Consider the following 27268-nt stretch of genomic DNA (forward strand, 5'->3'; position numbering starts at 1 on the left):
TTTAATATTTTTTATATTCTGATTTAAAGTAGAAACAAAAAGAGTAAACATGTTAATTAAGATATTTTACAAAAGATTTCAGAACATATAATCCAAAAGTTACTTTCATATATGATGGTAAAATGGTTGAGGGGGTGAGGGAAGAAATAGTGGAAGTGCAGAAAGTAAAAGCCCTCAATATACTGTTTTCTAAACCAAACTGGTTTGTTTTGCTGCTTGCTACGACCTGGTATCCCTCATCGGGAAAAAGAGGATGTTGAAGGTGTGGAATTGGTACCAGAATTGGCTTTCTGTTCATCCCGTGAAGACCCAAGCCGTGAGTTCTGCCATCCTCTGGGGTGTTGGAGACCTCACTGCTCAGTACATCACTCATGCATCTACAAAAAAGCGACTCCAACTTTCTGTAACAACCCATTTCCCTTTCTCATATTAAGACACTTTTATATCTCTTCTTATCACTGTAATTTTTCAATCAATCTCGCATCTCTCTCTTCTACTTTTTATTCACTTAATGCATTCTGGCTCCTTCAATGGTCAGTTCAAGCAGCCTCTTCTGACTCTAGGATTGTTGTTATGTTAACATATAAGATTAAATATATATTTAGTCTTTATTTTTGTAAAAATTATTTAATTTGGTCTTTATTTTTATTGTTGGGTCAATTTGATCTTTATTTTTGTAAAATTGCATTCGATTCGGTCCTTTATTCAATCTAGTTCTTTTGGCAAATATTGTAACGGCAAAGCAACAGTATGTCAAATTTTTGTAGTGATAGTGGCACACGTTGACACAATGTTTCGCTAGTTATATTTTAGGAAAATAAAATAAAATGAATAGCGTAAAAGATAAAGATGATAAAATAATGGTTAAGTGAACAAAATTAAGAGGTGGAATTGAATGTTTACTGCAGGAGAGTTTTCCTTGAGAAAGTGAATTTGGGCATTTGAGTGGTCGAGAGATAGGAAAAAATTAGGATTGGTTAGAAAGAGGAAAATTAGGGTTCTTGTTCATCAAATTAGGGTTCTTGTTCATTGATTAGAGTTCGTGAAAAGGGAAAATTGCGTTTCGAGAGTGATTTGCGATTGAAGATTAGAGATTGCGCTTGGAACCACGAATATGAGACCCACCGCAACTTGGCTGCTCTCAATTATTACAGCAAGAGGAGAAAGACGAATGGTGACGAGACATACCTCTCAAACACGAATTCAGAATCACCAACTGGATTGTGCACAAGTTTTTTGTTGGCCACAGTTTTGCTTGAAACCCTAATTTCTTCCCCAATTCAATTTCACTAACTTTTAAACCTACAACGGCCATAAAATTTCACTGTGCCAACTTCACTGCCAAAAATTTGACACGTAACCCAAATAGTTTCACGTTGGTTGTCACTGTGTCGTTAACAATTTTAACACCGTTTGCCAAAAGGACTCATTGAATGCAATTTTACAAAAATGAAGACCAAATTGACCAAACAACGAAAATAGGAACCAAATTGAATAATTTTGACAAAAATAGGGACCAAATGTATATTTAAGCCTAACATATACTAAAAATCCTCAATGTTGAAGTGTTAACATGGTTTGGATCCCCAATTGCTTTGTTTTATCTGACACGGCTTTCATTTTTCAAGGCAACTATTTTTTTATTGGTATTTTTGATCGAAGATGGAAGCTGATTTTAATGAAACTATATATACCATTAATACCTAAGAATCTTTCGGTTTAAGTGGTACACAATATCTCCACTTTGATTTCTTGCTTTGTTGATTTTGAATTTTGATACATCTCTTGGTGGTTTCTTGAATTCTCCTTGTTCGGAAGTTAAGTTGACCTGTGCATTTTTTCGGTTGAACTTGAATGGTTTTAATTTATTGACTAATAATGTTAAGGTTTCTATAAAAAATTATATATGGATTTGGTAGGATTGCGATGCTAAGTTTACGGTCAACTGGAGCCGCTTGGTTGTTACAAGTATGTTTGGATTTGGCTTTGTTGGACCAGTTGGACACTTCTGGTATGTGAATCCTATTTTGTTCAGTTTATTTACCGACTTTCCAGTACTGCTTACTTATTAAATCATGTCTTTATATGACATTGTTTTTTCTTGTAAGTTCTCATGTAATTCACCATCAAAAAAATTCTTAGGTATCTTATCAGTGAGATAGATTTACATTTGTGAAGTAATGAGACAAGCATGATCTTTTATGTCGGACTGGGACTTTGTAAATTAGTTTGTTACAACATGAGATTGCATCAATTTTTTAGACATCGCGCCAAGGACTCTTGTGATTCTTCTGCAATAAGTGCTTCAGATTTAGGAGTTCCCTCTGTCTGTAAATGTTTATGCTCTTATTGTGTGTTTGGATCCCCATCAGTGAATCTCTAACGTGCGTCACTGAAGTAACTATTATTTGCATGCATTCTTCTCGGAATTGGAGGTTAGGCATGTTTAGTTTGCCTAAAATATTGGTTGCATAGCTGCTACTAAGGCCTTTTCAATTGTTAAAATTACTTGGAAATTTTCTTTTGGAACATCTAAGGTAAGGATAGTTATGAAGTGAATCAAAAGGTTATAAACAAGGGGTTAAACATTTATGACAGATTCCTTCTTGAATAGGGACAACAGTTTTTAATCATGTGCATATCATTTTAAGTATTTTCTGACCATATCATGTCATCTACATAATAAGTATTTTTTATGTTTTCTAAATGTTCACTGGAATGCAATTGAACCCAATGGATTCCACCTAGTTATAGAGAGTCAAGATATTTTCGTCTGAAAGAAAGTGAGAGAGCATGTTAACTCTGTTGGATCTTAAGTTCACATGGATTGGATATGTAGCTTTCGTTCAAAGGTGGTTGTAATTTCAGAAGACGTTGGGTGGGGAATGCATTGAGCTAGGTTTTAAGTTGATTGATTTGGGATTTTTAGACTGATAGTGTGGCGTTTATTTCACCAACAAGCTTACGGACTAGTTCTGAAAATAATTAGTGGCCTTGCTAAAGGAGCTGTAGTTACATGGAACCAACTTTCATGTCTTGTAGGTATGAAGGCTTGGACAAGTTTATAAGGTTTAAGCTTCAACTAACGCCAAAGTCTGTGAGATCTGTGGCCACCAAAGTGGCAATGGATGGCATAATTTTTGGTCCCTTCCATTTGTTTGTCTTCTTTACTTACATGGGATTATGTGCTGGAAAGAATCTTCCTCAAGTGAAGGAAGACTTGAAGAGGAATTATGTCCCAGCCCTGATTTTAGAAGGTGGCGTGTGGCCAGTTGTGCAGATTTTTAATTTTCGGTATGTTCCTGTGAAGTACCAGCTTCTCTACGTAAACTTCTTCTGCTTGCTAGATAGTGCTTTTTTGTCATGGTTGGAGCAACAGAAGGATGCACCTTGGAAAAAATGGTTTCCATTGTTTCATTCTACGAATGAAAAGGGTGGTCAATGCTGATGAGGACATTGATAGAACAGGAAAAAATGATTGATCACAGATTTTGAATATTTTTTCCCTTTTGTAAGTTGTAATAGATACATCCGGAGATAGATAGTTTACTTTGCTTATTGTTGACTAGGCCTCTAAATTCGCCTCACCTTAGCAACGCTTAAATTTTGATTATGTTTAGTTAAGGCCATTGTTAAACAAATTTAGTAAAATGCAGTCGCTCAGTTTCTTAACAAAAGTAGTCAAACGATTCATTTGATAAATAACATGTCTGAATCTTTGGTATGTGATATAATAGAATTGCATCGTATGATTTATTCTGGATTTGAGTTATTTCCGAGATCAAACATGTCATGTTAGTAATAATAAAATTGTATTTATTATTATTTATTTTATTGTCATATTCATTGAATTCATATGATAATGTCGAATTTGTATTTTCTTTTGGGTTAATTTTGTACTGTTCCTCTAATGTGCTTCTATAATAGATTGATTATCAATAATTTTGATGTTTTTAAATATATTAAAAAGATATTTAAATACAGTGTATTTTCAATTCAGCATAGGACAATACCTAAAATACCAGTAGTGAACTCGATAATATCTTTGGTTAAAGTTAAAAACTTATTATTATAATAACGATTATAATAATGAGAAATAAGTCATATATAATTTTAATTTAAATTATTCTTGATCATAGGATTATTGAGGATAAACATCATTAATTCTGATAGATTAATATGAGTAGTGGTATTTATAAGATAAAGATTAAAAGATCTCATTTTTTTTAATTACACATATAAATGGTATATATAGAGATATGACCATTGAAGAGACTAAAGGAGAATTCCTAATGTTAATATTATCTTTGAATTGTCAATGGAAAATTCTTTTGAAAAAATATATAATTTCCTTACACTTGAATTTTATCATAAAATTAACAAGTTATTTATTGCACTTTGATATTGGACATCTAATGTTTTGTGATGTTAGTTTAATGATTATTGAGTATGATTAAATTTTTGTGGGATTAATGATTAATCAATAAAGAGTCTATCAACTTTTGATAATGAGTTTGAACTTTATATAAATAAAAACCTTGGTCAGAGTATTATAAATGAAAGGAGAAAAGAGTTTTTTAAGTCATTTACATGTCTTAACTTATTGAAATTTGAGAGTTATACCATAGAATTAACATAACTTAACATAAATGTCGTGATGGAATGAAATATTATATTAATCTTTGAGTGGTTCTAAAGTAAAAGATATTTTATACTATTTGAGTGTTAAGAAGTATTGATAGACACCAATCTTCATTAATAAATTAAAAGGTTAATTTATTATCGATTTAGTAACGAATATATGGGATCACACTTCTAATCTTAGTTGGACGAGTAAAATATTATTGATTAAATTAAAAACTTTAATTTTAATTAATTAATATTTTTTAAGTAAAATATTACTATATACTTTATTAACACTAAAAGTATAATTAATATAAAATATGAAAATCTATAAAATGATCGAGTAAAACTTAGTCAATAAATTAATAAGCAAATAAATTTATTTATTAATATCTGATTTGTTACTAAAAGCAACAAATCTAGAAAAAGATTTTAAAATAAAAAGAAAAACATTATGTGAATTTTTTTTATATTTTTCATAAGATGACATTAAAACTTATATATATATATATATATATATATATATATATATATATATATATATATATATATATATATATATATATATATATATATATATATATATATATATATATATATATATAAGACTTAACATAAAAAGTACACTCTTTGGCTCTGTTTCTTTTTTAAAAACAAAGGAGCAGTTTCAAAATCCAAAATCTCTTTGAAAGTTATTTTTATCATATTAATATTACAATTTTTTACTATTGAAGATTGACACATCAAAGGTCGGTCTTGACGTGATACAAGTGTAAGACTTTCATACGTTTTGAAAGAAAAATTCTCGAAATTCGATTAAGGTATTTTTCCTTTTGTCATTTAGTATGCATAATTTTAACTAAAATAAATTCAATATTTCTATTAGTATCATGGACAGGTTTTTTTGGTTAATTCTATGATTCCATTTTTTTATTGATTTTAGAATGCAATAAATTTAATGATAATTAAATGTTGGGCTGATTTTCGGAAATCAATAAGATTTAATTGATTTTGGATTACAAATCTTGTGACGAAACTATCAAGGGCAGATAATTAAATCGCTGTAAGATGTCAAGCCAATAAGAATGTCAAGACTTCATATTTATGCTAACATAATTTATCACAAAAAGAAAATTGTGTTGTGAAGTTATTTCACTAAAATTTACGAGATGAGAAAGAAACCTCTATATTCAAAACGATTATTTTCAAACCTTATATCGGAAATTTTTTTAGTCTCTATATATATGCATAACCAACCAGGTCTTGAAATCATGATACCCGATTTTCATAATTTCAACGAATCATGTTTTCCATGCTTGAGAATTAACCATCCCGTTAATGTATCCTAGCAAAAAACCAAAAGTTACCACTTTTAAAATAAACACACAAATTAAAACTCAATTTAAAGAGTCTAAAAGTGAAATCAGTATATTTATTGTATGGTTTCAATTTCAAAGAAGAATTTATAGACATATTTAATTTCTCATCTCGTTGTTTTGGGTTATACAAGAATATATATACAGAAAAAATAGTTACATAAATAAATCAGGGAAGTCATGTAGAAGCAGAAGAACATAGGTAGCAAATTTATGAAATCTTACTTCTGCAAAGTATCTGTCCGAACAAGGGATCATCAGGTATTCTTCTCTAAGACCGAAAGTGCTGGTGTCAAGTAGTTATTTGCTTTGTCGGGCAAGTGTGCAACCTAAGCAGACACATAAAGTAACCAGTTTATTTTCATCATATTTTTTCTCTTAAGAAAAATGCGATCAATCATTATTCCCATACCAGCTCATAAAGCTCCCTTCCATCTTCAGCAATATACTCGTAACATACCTACAGAATAAGGTTGAAGAGGTTTAGTTTCATTTAGGATCAAAGTTCAATCTTGAAATGAAACAGGGTTTACTCACATCAAAACTTTTGTTTCTTGCAGTTGTATCATGCAGTGCTTTTACACATATATCAGCTACATCAGCACAGCTGATGCCCTGAAAATCAAGTTTAGTAACTGGCGTTATACTGATCGTCATTTAATACAAAATTTATGGGCATATGAAATACAATAAGTAAAGCACATAAAGATCGAAAGAGAAGACTTTAAAAAATGGCATGTGTATCTGATTGCAACCCTCTGAGACTTCCCTTCTCATTCACTGTCTCTTTATTGGGTGAAATTCACCTGGGGTCCCACTAAACACGTGCCTCATTTCTTATTTTCAAACTAATAAAAAAGAGTGTAATAAGTGTGTTGCTACTCTCCTTTAGCACGGAATAGAATAGACTAACCTGAGATATTCTGTTTCCTTGATCAAATATTAGCGCACGCTGCCCTCCAGGTTCTTCCTGTCAGAAAAAAACTGAAAGTTAGTTGACAAGAGAAGAACACCAAATTGTTTCTACAAACAGAATGCGAAGCACAGTGACACACAATATTACATTCAGCTGTCGAGAGGCACTGATAATTTACTATACTGAATAATTATACTGGAATGTAGCAGTCAAGTCATGTCTCTTAAAAACCTTCCATAGCCTAACTTTAACACAAGCTTCATTTTAGGATTTAGGGTATACATAAAGCCTAAAATATTGCCTTGACATTGATTAGACATCAAATGTATGAAATACAACATATACTAGCCTGCTGCAATGCGGCTCTTAAAAATGACCCTAACACTAATCAGTGTTTGGGATATAGTATCTCAATGGTAGTGGCTACATTTTGATAACATAATCAGTATTTGGGAGACAGTATTACATACAAACCACTAACACCTATTTAATTAAGGATCTGAGAAAGACAATTATTTTTGTTTAATACAACTTGGAAACTTTTGATTGGGCAGGCCCCTGAACTAAAAATTTGTAATTCGATCCTTGATCTTCTACAATGTCTATAATTGTTCCTGGAGTTAATAAAACAACAACACATTGTTATTTATTTTAGGTCGCTATAAACTAACTATAGCACAACCCAATATTGTAGAACACGAAGGACTTAACTACAATATTTTGTGCAGGGACTTAACTAATATTCTTTTAAAAGATCAGGGGCCTACTTGCATATCAACCTTTTTTTTTTTAATATCACTAGTAAACCTTATAAGTTTATAACCCATCATTGTAGGTACACTCACTTTGGGTGGGCATCCAAGATTGGTGCATACAAACTTTTTCATACAATTTTTTAGACAAAATAACAAACTTTCTAATACAATTTGTTTGGACAAATTACAAGCTTCTTATACAATTTTTATTGAAAAAATTGAAAACCCTCATATGTCACAGCTACCCAAGTTCTTCATACACTAGGAGACTTCTGAGTTATGGTGACAACATTCAAATCAACTCTTATTTTTTATTATAGCTTCCTACTTTTCCATTCTTCATATTACTCAATATGAAATTTTGGTAAATACTCATTTGTGTAACAGGAACACTTATTTCTATAACTAAATCAATTACATATCTGCGAGTAATAATGGAAACTTTACCTGCAATGGACCAGGACGAACTATTGTGTATCCGAGGCCAGATCTTCTTAGGGAATCTTCGCCAGCCTAGAGAATTCAACATTAACATGATTAGACATGACCGAAAAATAGAAAGGAGAAGTAGCAACTTTCAACTAAGTAAAAGAAACAAAATAAAACAAATAAATTAAACCAACCCTCTTGGCTTTAAGAACCTGGTCCCGTCTGGAAGGCTCAATTCCTAGTCCAGAACATGAAACTAAGACAAAATCAGTTTCTTGCCCAGTCTGCAATACATTCACACGGAGATTTTACATTAGAGTGTTAAGTTCCTGTAACATTATAGCAAAACATAAATCATCTCGATGCCTTGTTAAGTAGGCTTTTATAGTGATGCAATAAAAAAATTTGTTTCTAATTTAAAAGAAAAAGTAGTCTTTTACGTTTTCTTTTTTCACATTGTTGGCAACAAGCAGAGCATGATCTGCAAAAAGAGTAATGCAAGATTGTATGCCTACAATACTGTTCACAGAGTCCAATTATACTCGCACTTATTTGATGATTGGTGTCATCCCTGTCCCTAATGAATCAAGTATGTATGAAGGGGTCAATCAAGCGGTTTGGGTACTTGGTTGGTTCCTGTTCGCTTGCCCCCTTTAGTCCATTGGTGGGTAGGGTCGTCAACTTAGGGTGCCCGCCTCCTCCCTCTTTAGACATGTGTTTGACAACCTAAAAGTTGTTTGGTCTCCGCTTTTTGATGTGATAGTGCTCGGTCGCTAAAGAGAATAGTTTCTTAGAGTAAGTAATTATAGCATAGTGTTGAGAATAATCCAAGTGTGAGTTAGAGTCTCACATTGGGTAGAAAAAACAGTTAAATATTATATAAGATGAAAGACTCATAATCCCAATGTCTTAAGGTTTTGAGTTAAAAATAGTGTCAAATGCTGATGATTCGAGGTGATTGACAACATAACCATAACAAAAAAGGTTACTGTATGCCGATGGTTCAGGTGGTTGACAACATAACCATAAGAAAAAAGGGTCACCATACACCTGAGGGAAAATATATCATATGGAAAAAGAAAACCTCACCCTTGAGAGGAGATTGTTGGGAATAATTCAAGTGTGAATCAAAGTCCCACATTGAGTAGAAAAGACAAAGTTAAATACTATATAAGATGAAAAGAGTTTGTCTTAACAAAGATTGGCCCAAGTTGTTAATTCTTAAACAGGAGCTATATATCTAGTTGTAAACAGGAACTCATCACTTGTAAAATCTCTGATATTCAATACACATTTTTCTTTTCTTTATTCATTTTTTTATCTTAATAACCAAGTAGTTTAAGTTGAAAAGCATTAGAAGAAAAAATTTATGTATATCACCTTCCAATGAATAGAGAAACAATTGTGACAAAGAAATAGTGTGTGTGTGTGTGTGTGTGTGTGTGTGAGAGAGAGAGAGAGAGAGAGAGAGAGAGAGAGAGAGAGAGAGAGAGAGAAGTGGAAAGAAAGACTAGTGAATGGAAAAAAGTAAATTTCAAAGAGCAATATGATGTTCGAAATATGATATAAGAACAATTTGAGTGTCTTCACCCAAAAGACTTAACTATTAGGCTAAGACATAAATGGCTTGTATATTATATTCTGTAAGGCACCACTTGTTTTGTGCTCAAATTTATTCCTTTTGGGTTTAATTCAAATCCAGAAGCTAGTTAAAGAAGGAGAATTACTTAAGCCATATAATCAGCCAGGGTGGGATATTAACACTCCCACTTAGCCCAAAATTGGACTTCTAGAATGTAATGTTTTTGTGAACGGACATTTGTGTAGCTCAACAAAAAATACTTCAATGATCTCTCCTAAAATAGCCATAGTTCGTAAAAGATTTTTACTTTCGTAACAACAACTATGCCTTACAAAATAGAAAAATAAATATTCTTATAAAATAAACAAATTTTGCTCTTTACAGTCCATATTCCACAACATTGACAGGATATTGTAATTTATTATCTCAAGTAGAAATAGAAAGGGAAAAACTAATTGACCCTCACTCATCTAACTAGTCTCGTTGTAATTGTTGGAAGTCTTACATCAACTAGAGATACGATCAATTTATAGTATATAAATAAGTGTAAACTTCACTTTACAAGACGGTTTTGTGAAGTTGAGTTAGACTTAAAATCTACTTCTTAAGAAGTTAGATATCTTATCTTATCTCTTTTCATATTATCTTTGCCTATCATTATTTTTGTTTTGGGCTTAACCCATATTTTTTTTATTATAAATACAGTACCCTATATGTATTTTCAACACAGGGGGAATTACTCCTATATCTTCAATTGAATTATTGCTTTACAAAACATAAACAATGAACATTAGAGAAGTATATGATAACATTGTAGTTTATTCCACGATAAAATGAAATTGCATTGAAGAACTTACAGGCAAGGCTTTAATATATTCCAATATAAGCTTAAAACTTCTTAAATCCTGTTTCGTTGTTGTGTTTACTTCAACAGGCTTCTGAAACAAAAATGAATTAAGGATCAGGACACTTCAATTATACACTATTGAAAAATAAAAATACAAGTTTAAAATATAAGGTATTTAACAGGAAAGGAAGATGATAGCCATTAGAAAATGTACATGATACTATTCTCTTTTCACAATCACTGATCAGATGTTAGGAATGGATTTATGCGAGAAGCCTCTCTTGGACAAGAAGTAAGAGTTCCACTGTGGGAGTCAGGTTCTTATCCAATTTGTCTATTAGTGGAATCCCCAAAATTATAAGTCTCGCGTAAATGAAGGAATTTCATGGCTTAAAGGAGCTTATAAGAAATTCTTGTATATTTATGTTCTTAATTTTGGAAGGTCCGTAAGCAAGATGCTGTTACCAAGCCGCCAATGAAATGAGCCTATATTAGAAAGTGAGAAAAATTTTGTTTAAGATAAATGCCTTATGAATTATTTTTATTGGAAGTACAAATTGATTTAAATTTTCTAGAAACTTCTCTCCGCGAAAATAGCTAGAATTAATATGGTAGGTTTGGTATAGTCTATAAGAGACGCAATAAATAGGCTTAAATATACATTTGGTCTCTATTTTTGTTAAAATTATTCAATTTGGTCCCTATTTTCGTTGTTTGTTCAATTTGGTCCTCATTTTTGTAAAATCGCATTCAATCGAATCCTTTTGCCAAACAGTGTTAAAATTGTTAACGGAACAGTGACACGGTGGAACTGTTTGGGTTACGTGTCAAAATTTTGAATATATGATCGCACACGTTGGCACAGTGTTTTCGTTGAAAAGAAATTGGAGAACAAAGTTTGAATTACGTAAAAAGATAAAACATGGTAAAGTTAAAAAAATTAAAAAATTTGAATTGAGGGTTTACTGTAGCGAGAGTTCGAGAGGAAATTGGGTATTTGAGAGTTCGAGAGTTCGTTGAGTGAAAAATTGAAATTGGGCATTCGAGAGGTCGAGAGATAGGGAAAAATTAGGGTTGGTGAGAAAGGGGAAAATTAGGGTTCTTGGGTGGTGGAGTTTCTTGTTCATCAATTAGGATTCGCGAAGAGGGAAATTTGCGCTTGGAGAGTGATTTGTGATTGAAGCTTCGAGATTGCGCTTGGAGATTGTCAAGCAAGAGGAGACATACCTCTCAAACACGAATTCTGAATCACCAACTGGATTGTGCACAAGTTTCTTGCTGGACACAATTTTGCTTGAAACCTCTCAAACCCTAATTTCTTCCCCAAATCAATTTCACTGACTTTTAAACCTACAATGGCCATAAAATTTCACTGTGCCAACTTCACTGTGCCAACTTCACTGTGCCAACGTCACTGCCAAAAATTTGACACGTAACCCAAACAGTTCCACTGTGTCACTATTCCGTTAACAATTTTAACACCGTTTGCCAAAAGGACTCGATTGAATGCGATTTTACAAAAATGAGGACCAAATTGAACAAACAACGAAAATAGGGACTAAATTGAATAATTTTAACAAAAATAGGGACCAAATGTATATTTAAGTCTAATAAATAAGGGGGTGTGCCAACTGTAATGGACTATTATAAATAATCCAGGGTTAGGATTGGGGTGGCAGTTCTTTTGAAAAGAGGAAAAGTCGGAGAGTTGTGAAGAGTCAGAGGAGGGAATTACTTGTAACATTCAATGCCACTTCTATACCTACTACTTTGGTAGGTGCAGTATTGGAGTAAAGCAATAAAGATTTTTAACTTGTATTTTCAGTTCTTAATAAGCAGTTCTATCATAATACTGCACAGGAATTGGCTTATTTATTTCTTGTATGGAGAATGATGAGTTGTATACTCGAGCTCATACAAGGTTGCAGCCTGGTTTTGAATCCTAGGACCCAGCAGGTTGCATTGTGCAACCCAGATTTAAGAAAACGTATTATTTCCCCTATTACCTCCTCTTTGAACTTAAAATACGCTCCCGATGGAGTATAGTAGAATTACTAAGCAGTTTTGCTTCTACTTTAAATTTTTTTCATCTGTTGTTATAGAGACTTCTTAGCTTATTGATTGGGCTTTTAGTAAGGCCCATCTATTATTGTAATATGAATAGTCTCAGCTTCCTATAAACAGGCAACCTCAAAAGCTCTTGTAATCATCTTTTTCATTTCAGTAAACTTATGTTTTCTGTTCAGAGAATTCATAGCAGAATTCCATTATTTGCTGTTAGCGTAATCACAGCAGGTTATGAACTATAGGCACTGTTTCATCCCTCTCATTTTACCACCCTCGTTTGCACTTACAGGGGTCTTCTCTGCTTTATTATTGTTAGAATGTAATTGGTCATTAGCTCTTACAGATTTGTTAATAATTAGCTGATACAGATTCCAGGAAATTAGGGTCATTGATCCTTGATTATTAGCAAGAATTTGTTGTATTACTATAATGTGTCTTATGGTTCCAGGTTTTTCTTACAATTCATCTTCACAATGTGAGGCTTGTCCGTTTGGAAAAACACAATTGTCATACCTATAGTGCTCAAGTTAATAAAATACATCCTTCCCTTTTGACTTGGTTCATTTAAGTATTTGGGTCCTAGCGATGTAAGTTCAACTTTGGGTTTTCCTTACTTTGCTACTCTTGGTGACGATTTTTTCTTATGTACTTGACTATTTTTAATGAAAAATTATTTTTATTTTTCTTTACGTGAAATTCAAAATAAATTCGGCGCGTCTACTAAAATTTCACGAACTAACAATGGTCGTGAACGTGTCTTCTTAGTTTCAATCCTTTTTGAATTCATAAGGTATTCTTCATCAAATAACTTACTTTGACATAACATTCAAATAATCCTTACATGGTATCAATAGTTTTAGTTTTCTAATCCCTTTCGTTTCCTATCAGGTGAAAAGTACCCTGCGACCACTGTACTCTTTTCCTCCGGTGACCATGCTACTAAAACTGCCCTCAGCAACCACCAAGCCTCGTTTCACTCACCCATAACAGATTGTCATTTTTCCCTTTCTTCGAACACAATTCACCTAACAGCACATCCCTTGCCTCCTTTCCCACATCCAGGCACATTGTTTTGGTTTATTCCACATGGCTTTCAACAACTCCTATTCAAATTCTACATCTCAATGACTTTTAGCATTGTTCCGCGGATTCCATGTGAAAAATTGATCCAACAAGTAACTACTGTTCTTGGACTGTTGCTACCAGTTGTGGTTTCAAGGTCAAGGTCATGACAGCCACATAACCAAACAAGCCAAAGATATTTCCAGCACTGGTCAAGCTCAATGGAAGCAAATTGATGCCTCTTTCTGTAGCATTCCCTAGTTCCCCATCAATGGCAAATTGTAGGGGAGACTTATTTATCTATCTCACACTAGACCAGATATAGCTTTTGCTATGAGTCTAGCCAGTCCATTCATGCATCAACCAAAAGAATTACATTTACAAGCTGCTCTTAGACTTGTCTAATATTTAAAAGGGATAATAGGAAGAGGAATTTTGTTCAAAAAAACAAGAATGTTAATCTTGAGACATATATTGATGCTGATTATGCAGGTTCAGTTATGGATAAGAGGTCAATTATTGGATATTGCACCTTCCTCGGTGGAAAGCTACTAATTTGGAAGAATAAAAAGCAAAGTGTGGTAGTGCCGAAGCAGAATTTCGAACAATGGCTCGAAGAATATATGAGCTGTTAGGGTTGAAGATTATACTGGAAAACTTAAAAATAAAATGGGATGGACATATGAGATTATATTGTGACAATAAATCTAATCAGGATAGCTCACAACCCTCTACAACATGATAAAACTAAACACATAGAAGTGGACAAACATTTTATCAAAGAAAAGCTTGATAGTGTTTGCCCTTAATATGTGTGTACTCAAGGCAAATTGCGAAAAGCTTGATAGTGGCTTGGTTTGCACCCCATATGTGTACTCAAAGCAGATTGCAGACATACCTAGGGACTAAAGAGCAGTAACATCGAGAGAATTATATCTAAGTTGGGAATGGAAAAACAATTATTCACCAGCTTTAGAGGGAGTGTTGAAATATTTTAATATGTTTTAGATTTGATTCCTATTGTTTTTAATTATGTTTATTACTACTATATTAATCCCACAATCTTAGGGATTTGTTTCCTAAAATAGGCAGTACTTATTTCCAAATTTATTTAATGAATGTATGTATATATCAAATGTCACAATATCACAGTATGTGAAAACATACTTCAATCCAATACTCAAGATTGTATTTCAGAATGACTTGTCTGTGATTCTGCAACACCCTTTTCTTAAATAGGCACTGCAGAATATCTTTACATTAATATTCAATAAAGGGGGAGGGATTATAGGAGATTTCCTATTTACATGGAGTAATTGAGGATCCCTAACAACTAGGTGTTACATGTATAGAATAATCTATTAAAGACATAATCAATTATATTTATACACACTAACATCCCCCCTCAAATTGATGCTGGTAAATCAACCAGCAACAATTTGCCAACAAGAAACTGATTGCGCTGTCGAGTCATAGCTTTGGTAAAGATATCTGCAACTTGAAAATCAATAGAGATGTAAGGAAGAGAGATGACATTGTTGGTCAAGGCCTCTCGAATATAATGACAATCCACTTCAATATGCTTGGTACGTTCATGGAACACTGGATTTGCAGCAATCTGAATAGCACTTGTATTGTCTGCATGAAGAGGTGTAGAGGTAGGTTGGGAAAACCCAAGCTGGTCCAAAAGACTACGTAACCATATAACTTCAGCACAAGCAGCTGACATTGAACGATATTCAGCCTCAGTAGAAGATTTAGAAACACGATCTTGCTTCTTACATTTCCAAGAAATTAAGGCATCACCAAGAAACATACACCAACCAGTAGTAGACCTACGAGTATCCGGACATCCTGCCCAATCAGCATCACTATAGGCCATAAGCTGTAAAGATGAGGCTTTGGGAAAGAACAACCCACGTGCAGATGAACCTTTAAGATAGCGGATAATACGACGAACCGCAGCAAAATGAAGATGACGAGGAGAAGACATAAATTGGCTGACCTGGTGAACAGCATACGAAATGTCAGGTCTAGTAGTGGTGAGATAAATAAGACTGCCTACCAGACGCCGATAGAGAGTGGGATCAGGCAAGAGATCTCCTTCATCTTTCCTGTACTTGACATTTACTTCCATAGGAGTATCAACTGAAGTAGTTCCAACTAAACCCGCCAATTTGATTAAATCTTGAATATACTTTTGTTGGTTTAAAAAAATGCCATTGGATCGATGATGAACCTCCAATCCCAGAAAATATGTGAGTTGTCCAAGATCTTTCATGCGAAATGTTGCATGGAGCGCAGTTTGCAACTTAATAATTAACTCATGATCAGTTCCCGTAATAATGAGATCATCCACATAAACCAACAGGAGAACGATACCGACAGTAGACTTGTGAAAGAAGAGAGAATAGTCATATTGACTCTGCGTAAAGGAGAACTTAAGCAGAGTAGTACGAAACTTCTCAAACCAAGCCCGAGGAGCCTGTTTAAGCCCATACAAGGAACGTCGAAGTTTACAAACATCAGAAGAGGAAGAAGGAAGCATACCAGAAGGAAGTTTCATATAGATTTCTTCTTTGAGATCACCGTGAAGAAAAGCATTCTTCACATCCATTTGATGCAATGGCCAAGATTGAGAAGCAGCAATAGCAAGGATAGTCCGAATTGTAGTCATCTTAGCAACAGGAGCGAATGTCTCCTCATAATCAATCCCATACTCTTGTCTATTACCAAGAGCGACCAGTCGAGCTTTATAGCGATCTAAAGAGCCATCAGATCGAAGTTTGATAGAGAACACCCATTTACTTCCAATAGGTTTTACCGTGGGAGGACAAGACACAATATCCCATGTGTGATTTTCTTGAAGTGCTTGTAGTTCTTCTTGCATTGCCTTTTTCCAACAGTCATGTTCCATAGCCTGGGTATAACTAGAAGGAATAGAAATAGACGACAATGTAGTGAATAAAGAAATAGGTGTAAAGAAGCCATACCAATCAGGAGGTTTTGATGATCGAGTGGACCGACGAAGAGGTAGAACAAAGGTGACAGGATCAAGTGCCGGCGGAGGGACAGAATCAAGTGTCGGAGCAGAATCAGGAAGGGTACCAGAAGGAAGATGACGTCTTGTATACACCAAACCAGGCTCTGATACCATGTCACAATATCACGGTATGTGAAAACATACTTCAATCCAATACTCAAGATTGTATTTCAGAATGACTTGTCTGTGATTATAGGAGATTTCCTATTTACATGGAGTAATTGAGGATCCCTAACAGCTAGGTGTTACATGTATAGAATAATCTATTAAAGACATAATCAATTATATTTATACACACTAACATCAAATGTATGTAATGAGATTGAATAACAAATTAATTATTCTTATAAACTTAATATGAATCACTCAAACAATCTTCAAGCATCATCTCCTGTTCCATCCACCCACACCTCCTACACCCGAAATCTCTATCGCAATACGGAAATGTATTCGTTCCTCTTGTAATTCTAACCATCTTTATCGTTTTCCATTAATTATGATTGTTTGTATCGATCCTTTTTCTCCTTAATATCTTCTTTGGATTTTGTGTCTATTCTTAAGCAATGTTATCAAATTTCGGCCATGGCGGCACCATGGCGGAAATCGGTTGCGGTTTCCCGACCTACCGCCACAACATGACGGAGGCGAAGCGGGTTTCCTGTGGCGGCTCGTGGCGGCCGCTTTTCGCATGGCGGCTGGCGGTGGCGAAACGGTAATGGCGAAAAAAGAGAACTGAAGAAAGAGACAAGCAGTAGCAAAGTGGAAGAGATACTGCAGCTACCGTGTCTGAGAAGAGATGAGTAGTGTGGGAGATGAGATAGGCGGTGGCTGCCACAAATAAACCCTAATTTCATCCTTCTATGCGTTTTACTCCATCAGTTTTACTGAGGTTTAATTTGGGTCAGGCCCACTAACATTATTTGACCTAACCTAAGTCCAAAACCCCTCCTCTCTTTTTCTTTTATATTTTACTGTGGCCCTTTTCTTATTCTTTTACCAGTTACTGCAGTAAAATATTACTAATGCAGTTAAATATCCATTAAAACATCTCTTCTCTTATTCTTTCAACTTTGGCCTTAGTTACTGCAACTAAGAGCCACAACTGCCACCACCAGTTGCTGCTGCCCACCATTGTCAGCCACTGCCGCCTGTCGCCTACCGTCACAATCAGCCACCGCCGCCTGCCTCCGGCTGCCACAGTCAGCCACTGCCGCCTGCCGCCACTGTCAACTCCTTTTTTTTCAAATTTTTTTCTACTTCTCTTCTTTCTCTATAATTATTTTTTCAAAAATTATACTTTTCGCTATAACCCGATATGATTTCCGTTATAACTTTATAACGGATTTTTTGCTTGCCGATATTTTCCGTTATCCGATATTGATAACACTGTTCTTAAGACTACGGGAGAAGCCATGGCTGGTCCCGGATGGTGGCATGTAATGGTAGAGAAGATGATCAATTTACATTCTAGAGGCACTTGGGAACTTATTCCTTTGGAAAATTAAAGTACTTCCTTGAGATAGAAGTTGCTTAGTCAAAGAAAGGTAGCTTTAAATCCCAAAGAAACTATGTTCCTAATCTTCTCAAAGAAATAGGCAAGATTGATTGTAAGACAAAAGAGTTCCTATTGAACAAAACCATAGAACTTGGAGAGATGAAGGCATATTGTGAATAAAATCCAATATCAAAGACTTGTTGGGAAGCTCACTTAGCTCACACTAGACCTCAAATGGCATATGTTGTGAGTATAGTTAGTCAATTCATGCATGATCCCAGGGAGAGACATTTACAAGTTGTATACAAAATCTTTCAATATTTGAAGTAAAGTCCGGGAAGGGGATTATTTTTCAAGAGGAATGAAAAATTAAAAATGAAAGTGTATACTAATGCAAATTATGCAGCATCTATTATAGATAGGAAAACTCAAGATATTGCATGTTCTTGGGTGTAAAATTGGTAACTTCGAGATGTAAGAAACAAAATGTTGTTGCAAGGTCTAGTGCAGAGGTTAAATTCCGAGCTATGGCACATAGGGTGTGTGAATTGTTATGGTTACAAATTATTCTAAATGATCTTAAAGTGGCATATGAAGAACCAATGACTCTTTATTGTGATAATAAGTCAGCTTCTAGCATTGCTCACAATCCAGTTCAGCATGATAGGGCAAAACACAAAGATAGATCAACACTTTATTAAAGAAAAATTGGATAGTGGTCTTATCAGTACTTCGTATGTTCCACCTGGGCATCATTTAACATATTTGGTCACAAAAAGGTCTTCCTACTGAGCTATTTCATGATCTCACATGCAAGCTGGAAATGATAGATATCCATTCACCAGCTTGAGAGGGAGTATGTTAGTAGGATATTAAATGTTCTACTACAGGTTGTTAGAAGTTGGTAGAAGGTTCTAGAGATGTTTTTATAATTATTACTATAGGGTTAGAGTTCTCTATATGCAGATACTAGTGTACTATTTCAAATTCTAAGATATTGTTAGTCACAATATCTTATATTTACCACATTTATGTGTATTTGCCATATTTCCCTGTATTATTCTTCATTATAAATATACAACCCTATGTGTATGTTCTACATAGAGGGAATTAACCTTAGGCCTAGTTTTTCATTACTTTCACACAAATGAATCAGTTTGAATAAAAATCTTGTTTGTTTCATATTAATTCTTTCAAGTATGATCACAATCTCATACAGAATTGAAAAGACAGAGTCATAGACTCCCTCTTAGCTTTAATTTACGTTTTTTTGTTTCTGAATGTATTTAACTTCATGCATTTGTTATCTAACTCCTAAAGTCTTGGGTCATATAGCTAATAACGTTGTTTTTTACCTTTTACTGATGTTAAGTTTTGTGAATAAAATCAACTCATACCTAACTTTTATCTTGTTTAATCCTCTAGTTTATGTTGTTTTTGCATTGTTTCGTATTTTAGTTGTTTTATGTTTTTTTACTTCTAATCTCTATTATGAGTGTGTGAAATAAAACAATAGAAAGCAATTCTGGTGGAGGAAAACAAGCTAAAACTCAAGGAAGCATGATTGGACATGAAAGATTGATTTTTACACAAATAATCATGTCGAGGGGCACCGAGATCAAGTCCAGCACTACAAACATGGAGAAAGGACTCACATATATGTATACAGTGCCTTGGACCACCCTTGGAAGGCCAAAAAGCGACCATTGGGCGCCAGGGTCACTCGCTGGGCGAGCTGGTGGCTCGCTGGGCGAAAATGACAGACCAGAACTGTAGTATTTCGGTCGTTGGGCGAAAATATGGCTCGCCCAACGAGTTACATGTCTGAGAACGTCGATTTTAGGCCTCGCTGGGCGAGTGTGAAGCCGCTGGGCGAGAATATCGACCCCAATATGCGAATATGGTTATTTAATCATGTTTCTATGAGAGTATTAGGGGATTCCTCATTTTTTTTACGAATAGAAACACCTTGGGTGCTTGGGAGAGACTCTTGGAGGCTATTAGGGGTGTTGGGAAACTCTCCCTTCTCCTTCTTGAGTCTCCTTCTTCATCCATGGAGGTTTTACCTCTTTTGGGTTGGAGAGGATGATGGGCTACAAAATTGGAGGCGTAGATGCGAATGGGAGGCACAATTAGAGCATGAAGCAGTATTCAAGAACCTTGGGAGAGGGATTGTTTCTACTTTATGGTTCCAATTTCTTCCCTATTCTTCAATTTTGTAAAACCCTAGGTTCTCCACCATAGAGAGCAATTTCTATTTGTTGAGATTAGATGTAAAACATTGAATTCTTGTGTAAAATTGTGTTGTTAATTTTATGCTTTTCCAATTCATGTTAGTATTTGATTTCTATGCTTAATGCTTGTTGTGGTTTAATCACCCATGGCTTGTTTGTGGTTCTTGAGGTGTTGGGAAACATCTTTAGAACCTAGATTTGAAATTAAATACCTAATGGATGCTTGCATCTAGGAATAGAACTTGGTTCATTAGTAATCTTAGATTCTTGAAACTAATGCATGATTTCACTTGTTGAGGATTCAAGAAATTGAAACTTGATGAGTAATTATAGGCTCAAAGGCTCTAGGAATAGGATTTAAGTATTCTTACGAATTGATTTTAACATGAATATGGAATTGGGATAATTTAGAATGCATGAGAATGAAATGGTTGAAGTCTAATCTTGACAAATTGTAAATACACTATGTTTATTTCTTATTGCACACCAACTGTATCATAAAATACAAAAAGAGTTTTCATTGTGTTTGTGTGAACTTTGTGTCTAATTGAGTTGTGAATTGCGAGAGTTGTCATGCGTTGCACAAGTCCCTTGGGAGAGAACGATAAAAATACTTATTACTTGCTATGTGCAACCGGTGCACTTGCCGTGTTGGTTTTTCACTAACAATAGCATAGATGATTTAAAAAGCTTTAAATGGGAGAAATTTAAATAGTTTTCCTTTTCTTATAATAATTGATCATTTCGGAAGGTTTATCTTTAACGACTTAAAAATTTGGGTTCCATTATTAATGAGCCCCTCCACACAGTTCTTCCCTGAATAATTTTGGAATGTATAATTCCTTCTATAGTTCAGGTTTTCAGTCGTATTAATGTTATATCTAAGTCAGTTTTTTACTATTATTTTATTGTTTACTAGCAGTGTCATTTCATGACTACTTTATTCTCTTTATTTTCAGTTGTTCGTAGTTACTAGGAGGTTACACTGTTTTGTAACTGTCAACAACTACAAACAACTAAACAATAAAATGAAATGCACTGTTAGTACAAAATTAAATAATAATAAAAAACTGACTTGGATATAACATTAATAGTTGGACAACAAAAATAAATAACATCGCATTATAAGAATTTGGAAACTACCATAACCTTTGATTGCATAGAAATGTTGCAACAGTTATTTCTCTAGATTTCAGTCATGAGCATAGAATTTCTGCAATTTTGAGATTGTTTCTTCTTTAGACCTATTTTTGATGCTATTAGGAAAAGAAAGGAGGATAAAATGCTGGGGAATTATATTGATAAAATGGAAATTATATTAAAAAGACAGATACGAGGTCCTAAAATAGAAGCTAAGTTCAAGAAAGTGAATGAAAAACCGTAAGGAACTCAACCTGTCTTCTTGGCTCAAAGCGTATTGTCAAAGTATGTACAAGAAAAGGATCTAACACTGGATCATCTGGTTTCACTGGACGGAACGACGAAAATGGTACTCTAACCTGTCATAGTAATACAGACAGGAGACATGAAAGTTTCTAAAAGTGATGGAATTTCAAAGCGGGATAGTGAGAAATGAGAATCATAATTTGTTAAAAGGAAAATGATTCTTACCCTACAAAATCCCACTTTTGTACTAATTCTTGCAAAATACAATCTACTCTGACTTGGATCTGCTGAAGGACCAGCTTCTAGAATCAATACATAAGATCTTCCATTGCCACCAACAGAGAGAACCAGACCCTCATACCTATCATTATAGATAAACTAATTACGCGTGAATGCACTTAGAACTTCCAAATTTTAGCAAAGTAAAATTATACAGAAAATTTTGGATGGTTATCTTATCCACAACAGTCATCTATCCAATTTTCCATACCTGTCAAGAGTATAACCTAATGGTAGGGAAAGCTTTTTTGATAGTTCCACGTAGCCACCTCTATTGAATACATACCCTGAGCTCAATATGAAGATATGTGAGTGGGTAAGAGTTGTTGGCTACTCAAAAAATATAAGGAGCTAAAACAAAAAACAACAGAGCATGTATATTTTGTGAACTGATAAAGGCTATTTTATTGAATGATATCAAGCATCTAAATTTAGACAGAAAAAAAGGAAATATGCAGAAACTAACCACTACGTAAACATAATTTATGGGAAAAATGCCTAAACATGTCACATGTAGAGACATAACAAAATTCTAAACAATAGCACAAAAACAATCATATTTTTCTATTTCCTCATTGTAGATTGGTTCAATCCTATTTTTGGTGGCATCATCACTTGGATCTTGAGCATCCTGCAAAGATAAATATGGTAATGACAAAGGGAAAGCTCCTCTGCTTCAAGTGCTTTCTCCCACCTGAAGCATAATGCTGACAGAAAAGGATTATGTTTTATGAAAGGTGACATCCACAGTGATATAGACATGACGGCTCTTAGTATGATAATATTTGTACCCTTTTTCTTTAGTATGATAACCAACAAATAAACAACTAAGAGCTCTAGGATCTAATTCATTGTGATTAGTGAACAATGACAGAAAAGGATTATGTTTTATGAAAGGTGACATCCACAGTGATATAGATATGACGGCTCTTAGTATGATAATATTTGTATCCTTTTTCTTTAGTATGATAACCAACAAATAAACAACTAAGAGCTCTAGGATCTAATTCATTGTGATTAGTGAACAAAAGCAGAATATCCAAATACTTGATAAGGTAGATTTGACACTATAGTAGAGGCAATAAATAACAAAAAAAAAAACTCAAAGATTAATGTTATTTAAGATACAAGTGGGTAACCTAGTGATGAGGTAGGCTACAATTAGCATAGTTTCTCCCCAATAGGCTTTAGCAAAGGAAATCGGAAAAAGTAGGGCTCTAACCACCTCTAGAAGATGATGATATTTCCTTTTTGAAACTCCATTTTGTTATGGAGTGTTAACACATCTTAGTTGATGAAGAGTACCATCACGAGAAAAAAATTTGGACAATTCATATTCAGTACTATTATTAGACACAATTCTTTTGATATTTTTTCCAAATTGAATTTGGACAAGACAGCAAAAATTAAAAAAAAAATTGAAAACCTCAAATTTACTTTTTATCATGTGTCCATGTGACACAAGTACAATCATCAATAAAAGTAACAAAACATTTTGCTCAAGAAATAGATTCTAAAATAGGTCCCCAAATATCAAAGTGAATCAAGTCAAATGAGAAATTACTCTTTTTACTCGATACAGGATAAGATGCATGATGATGTTTTGACAATTAACAAATATCACATTTAAAAGACTCAAAAGACTTGGTAGTGAACAAATGAGGGAATAGTTATGTTATAAGGTTGAAGGAGGAATGCTAGAGTCTTTTAGGATGAAGCCATATTTGGGAATTTGTCCACCTTTTTTATGTTGCTTGTTAGCTTATAACATTTGTTTTGTTTTTGTCATATACAAATCATTCTGCTACTTAGCAATTAAAAATATCTTCCTCATGACAAGGACCTCAAATACACAAGAACAGACAAAAGTTACTGAAGAGTTCAAATCTTTTGTAGGCTTTTGTATAAAGAAAAGACTATTGTTTAGTTGTGGGACATATAAAATATCTTTTAATAAAATAAATGATTCTAAAGTAATATTCCCATATCCACATATGGGTACATTATCACCATTTCAACTCTAATGAGTTGTCCTGTGATCATCTTGACATATGAATTGAAGAGCAATGGTAAAAGAGTCATGTGATCAGTTGCTACTGAATCAAGAATCCAAACAACATGAGAGAGAGGGCCGATAGTATTGAATGTACTCTTACCTTTCTTATCTTTCATAGTTAGGGTATATGATCTATAGGATTTAGTCATTGATTCAATCATTGTTCTCAAATGATCATGTTCCTCTCTAAAAGCTTCCATATTAGACATTGAAAAACACAACAAAGAGATAATAGAGACTCAGCTCTTATCACACTTTGATTCTTAACAAAAAAAGATCAGCAGAACCAAATCAAAGTCAAGTGAGATGCCACCCCTTGGGTGCTCAAAAGGTCTCGACAACCCTATCTACGGCGGTGATGGGTCAAGCATACCTTTCTGGCCCACCACTAACCTCAATGACAATGGTTAACAACAGAGGTGACGGCAGTTAACAAGGGAGCAGAAACAGGACTCCTAAAATTGGGAACTTTGATACCAACTTGAACTATGTAAGAAAATAAATAATTATTTTATTATAGTAGTTACATCAATAACATTCTCATGTCTATTTGTAACAACCAAAGCTTTTAAAAAAGTAATAAAAATATATTGAAATGAATAGGAAGATTCTAAGGATATTTTTTCCTTATTGCTTTGGTGATATTGAGAATATTTTTTATGCTAATAATATGCTATTTACAACACTGTTCATCATTTATAACTTTCCCACAATTTCTTGTCTGGCCAGCTGTTTTACCACCAAGGGTCTGCGAGCGAGTATTGTTTATGCCATTGTTTCTCCAGCAAGTATTGTTTACCGCCAATGTTTTTCTAGTGAGTACTGTTTACTAACGATGTTTTGCAGGCAATTATTGTTTATCGTCATGCCCTCTAACCATTTTAACAAGCTTGACTCATATGATATATATGTTCCAACTTGAAGGAAAGTGTCTAAATTTATGAATTGAAACAACCAAGCATATAGAAAATTGATGGTCACTTTGACAAAGATAATTCATGTCAAGGAAATATCTACTACCTTTGTCATTATTTACATTGTCAGTTGACTACATGATTACTAGGTCTCTCACAAGTCTTGTATTAATGTCATTTGTAACAAGTTTGTCTCATATGATACATATGCTCTAACTTGACAGAGAGAGTTAGAGATATAATTTGATTATGTTAGAGACATGATTTGATTACATTAAATAGGGACATATGACTTGATAGGGAAATATCTAATGCCATTTTGTTAATTATTAAAAAATTATAAGATGCTAAAATAAAAGCAATGCATGCATGTTTTGTGAATTGACACAGGCTATTCCACTGAATGATATGCATCTGAATTTATACAAAGGAAAACAGAAATATGCAGAAGACTAGCTGCAACTTCACAAGCATAATTTAAGGAGCAAATGCCTAAAACTCTGTTACACCTATAGCTTGTAATCAAAATCCTAAAAAATAGCATAAAATCAGACTTTCAAAAATCTGTTGTTTTAGCTACGGGTCATTCAATTTAACAAAGCTAATAATATGCAGAGTTCTCAATCATATGCAACAAATATTGTAAACCTGTTGGTATGGTTCATTAATATCCACCAGATATACCTGAAAAAACAGCATCTCCATTCTCGGTGAACTCAAACTTGGCATCCATACCACCATCATATTTTGTGGCAAGTACATCTTGGAAGTAAGTTCCTTGACGAACGTCCCATCCATGCAATGAAGATTCAGATTTGAATTTGGCAATCAAGAGCTTACTTTTGCTGCTTTTCCCAGCCCGTGATTGTGCCAATTTGTTATTGTGATCCTGAAATTAAGTCCAGTTTATTTTTTACCAGGCAGCGTGGGTCTGTGTTAATACGTTAAAAGGCATTTCTATATATCTAAATGAGAGTGGGATTTGTCTAGATTCTAACTTTATAATTTTCCTTTCACGAAGGCAGGAATACAAAGTCGCGCTGTTTTTCCTTTTCTTTCTTTAATGTCTGTGTAGAGAAAGTGTGGAGACAAACCTGAAATGCTTTGGTTAGATTATAAACTCCTCGATGATCAACCCTGAAGAGATCCCCAGTGATAGCAGAGCGTGCAGTGGCACAATATATTATTTTGTTGCAACCTTCTACGGCAGCTTTGACAGTGGTGGGATCACCAACATCTCCAATAACTATCTCTACTGACCTTGGAAGCAGGTCTACCACCTCTTGATCTGCTTTCCTTACCAAAGCCTTCATTACAGAAAAAAAAATAAAATCAATATCTTAGACCAGTTTATATTGATCAGCCATTTCATTTCAAGCAACAATTGACTGCCTCGTTTGTTTATTGTTGAACGAGTTTCGTCTAGTTTAGTTTATTATTTAATAACGAGGGCCATAATGATAAACTGAACTATAAATAGAGTACTGAGTAAAGGCAGGGCACCTTTACAGAGTAACCCCTGAGCATGAGCTTTCGAACAACGATGCGACCGATGCGGCTAGTGGCACCAACAACGAGTACAGTAGTATTCTGAGCGCCAGGGATTGCGAACTCGCACATGGGTCCTTCGCGAACGAGAAGGGCATCGAGAGCCTCCTGATCATCGGAGCGGATTGTCCTAGAAATCTGACCCAATCCCGAGAACTTTCTCCAAACTTCATCGAATAACTGCCGCGATCTTCGACCCAGACCCACAGGGTTGACGTCATCCAGGCTAAGGGACATGGGTGGTTGTTGCATCACGCGCTGCTGCTTTTGTACCTCGTCTTCGCCCACGTCGCTGTCCTTGCCTGTATTTGGATCAGCAGCCCTGGGGACTAGCATCAAAGGATACTTCCGTGGATGAACGTCATTGAAGAACAGAAAACGTTTCATTTTTGAGAAAGGAATTGATCCTCGAATGTCCGAGGAAAGTCTGCACTGTGTCTGTGAGTAAAAGCTGCTATTAGCTGCTGTTGCCGACGCTGTGGCGTTCATGATTTAGCTATTACGGCTGAAAAACCAAACTCCGTTGAATGTGCTTCCACAAAAGCTTTAAAAGTGCGTGCATGCGTACCAGAAGACTCCAACTAGTTTGTTTTGGCTTACATTGGAACCAGAAAATGTGAGTGGCCCGTGTTTCTTCTGTATGAGCATTAGCAATT

At 34.4% G+C, this 27268-nt stretch overlaps 2 protein-coding genes across 7 annotated transcripts; one reads left to right on the forward strand and one right to left on the reverse strand.

Moving 5' to 3' along the window:
• The first annotated feature begins 180 nt into the window (after positions 1-180).
• On the forward strand, positions 181-3677 carry LOC114165860 (protein sym-1-like). Its single transcript, XM_028050474.2, has 3 exons — positions 181-403; positions 1920-2011; positions 3043-3677. The coding sequence occupies exons 1-3, from the start codon at positions 254-256 to the stop codon at positions 3446-3448; spliced, it is 648 nt and encodes a 215-aa protein (XP_027906275.1). The 5' UTR covers positions 181-253; the 3' UTR covers positions 3449-3677.
• A 2015-nt stretch (positions 3678-5692) lies between these two features.
• HCF173 (high chlorophyll fluorescence phenotype 173) lies at positions 5693-27268 on the reverse strand. 6 transcript variants are annotated; one of them, XM_028051497.2, is made up of 14 exons: positions 26568-27260; positions 26159-26371; positions 25749-25953; positions 22306-22381; positions 22041-22176; positions 21824-21928; positions 10539-10619; positions 8294-8383; positions 8118-8183; positions 6913-6969; positions 6537-6614; positions 6412-6459; positions 6225-6328; positions 5693-5968 (listed from the first exon to the last, which is right to left on the reverse strand). In XM_028051497.2, exons 1-13 carry the CDS (start codon positions 27099-27101, stop codon positions 6257-6259), a joined length of 1761 nt encoding a protein of 586 aa, XP_027907298.2. In that variant the 5' UTR covers positions 27102-27260; the 3' UTR covers positions 5693-5968; positions 6225-6256. The 6 variants fall into 6 exon arrangements, with proteins under 6 accessions (XP_027907298.2, XP_085524402.1, XP_085524401.1 ...); XM_085668276.1 differs by lacking the exon at positions 5693-5968 and having other exon boundaries at positions 6025-6328; positions 10539-10616; XM_085668275.1 differs by lacking the exon at positions 5693-5968 and having other exon boundaries at positions 6025-6328.

Source organism: Vigna unguiculata, chromosome 10 (assembly GCF_037176805.1).
Source record: "Vigna unguiculata cultivar grain cowpea cultivar isolate G323 ecotype 2 chromosome 10, ASM3717680v1, whole genome shotgun sequence".
Lineage (NCBI taxonomy): Eukaryota > Viridiplantae > Streptophyta > Magnoliopsida > Fabales > Fabaceae > Vigna > Vigna unguiculata.

Excerpts from the sequence above, each read along its gene's own strand:
- HCF173 (XM_028051497.2), bottom strand. The coding sequence starts at position 27,101 with ATGAACGCCACAGCGTCGGCAACAGCAGCTAATAGCAGCTTTTACTCA. Across the intron at positions 8,384-10,538 it reads AATATATTAAAGCCTTGCCT|ACTGGGCAAGAAACTGATTT; the intron begins GTAAGTTCTTCA and ends AATGTATTGCAG. Across the intron at positions 6,970-8,117 it reads TTCGTCCTGGTCCATTGCAG|GAAGAACCTGGAGGGCAGCG; the intron begins GTAAAGTTTCCA and ends TTTTTCTGACAG.
- LOC114165860 (XM_028050474.2), top strand. The coding sequence starts at position 254 with ATGTTGAAGGTGTGGAATTGGTACCAGAATTGGCTTTCTGTTCATCCC. Across the intron at positions 404-1,919 it reads AAAAGCGACTCCAACTTTCT|GATTGCGATGCTAAGTTTAC; the intron begins GTAACAACCCAT and ends TGGATTTGGTAG. Across the intron at positions 2,012-3,042 it reads GGACCAGTTGGACACTTCTG|GTATGAAGGCTTGGACAAGT; the intron begins GTATGTGAATCC and ends CATGTCTTGTAG.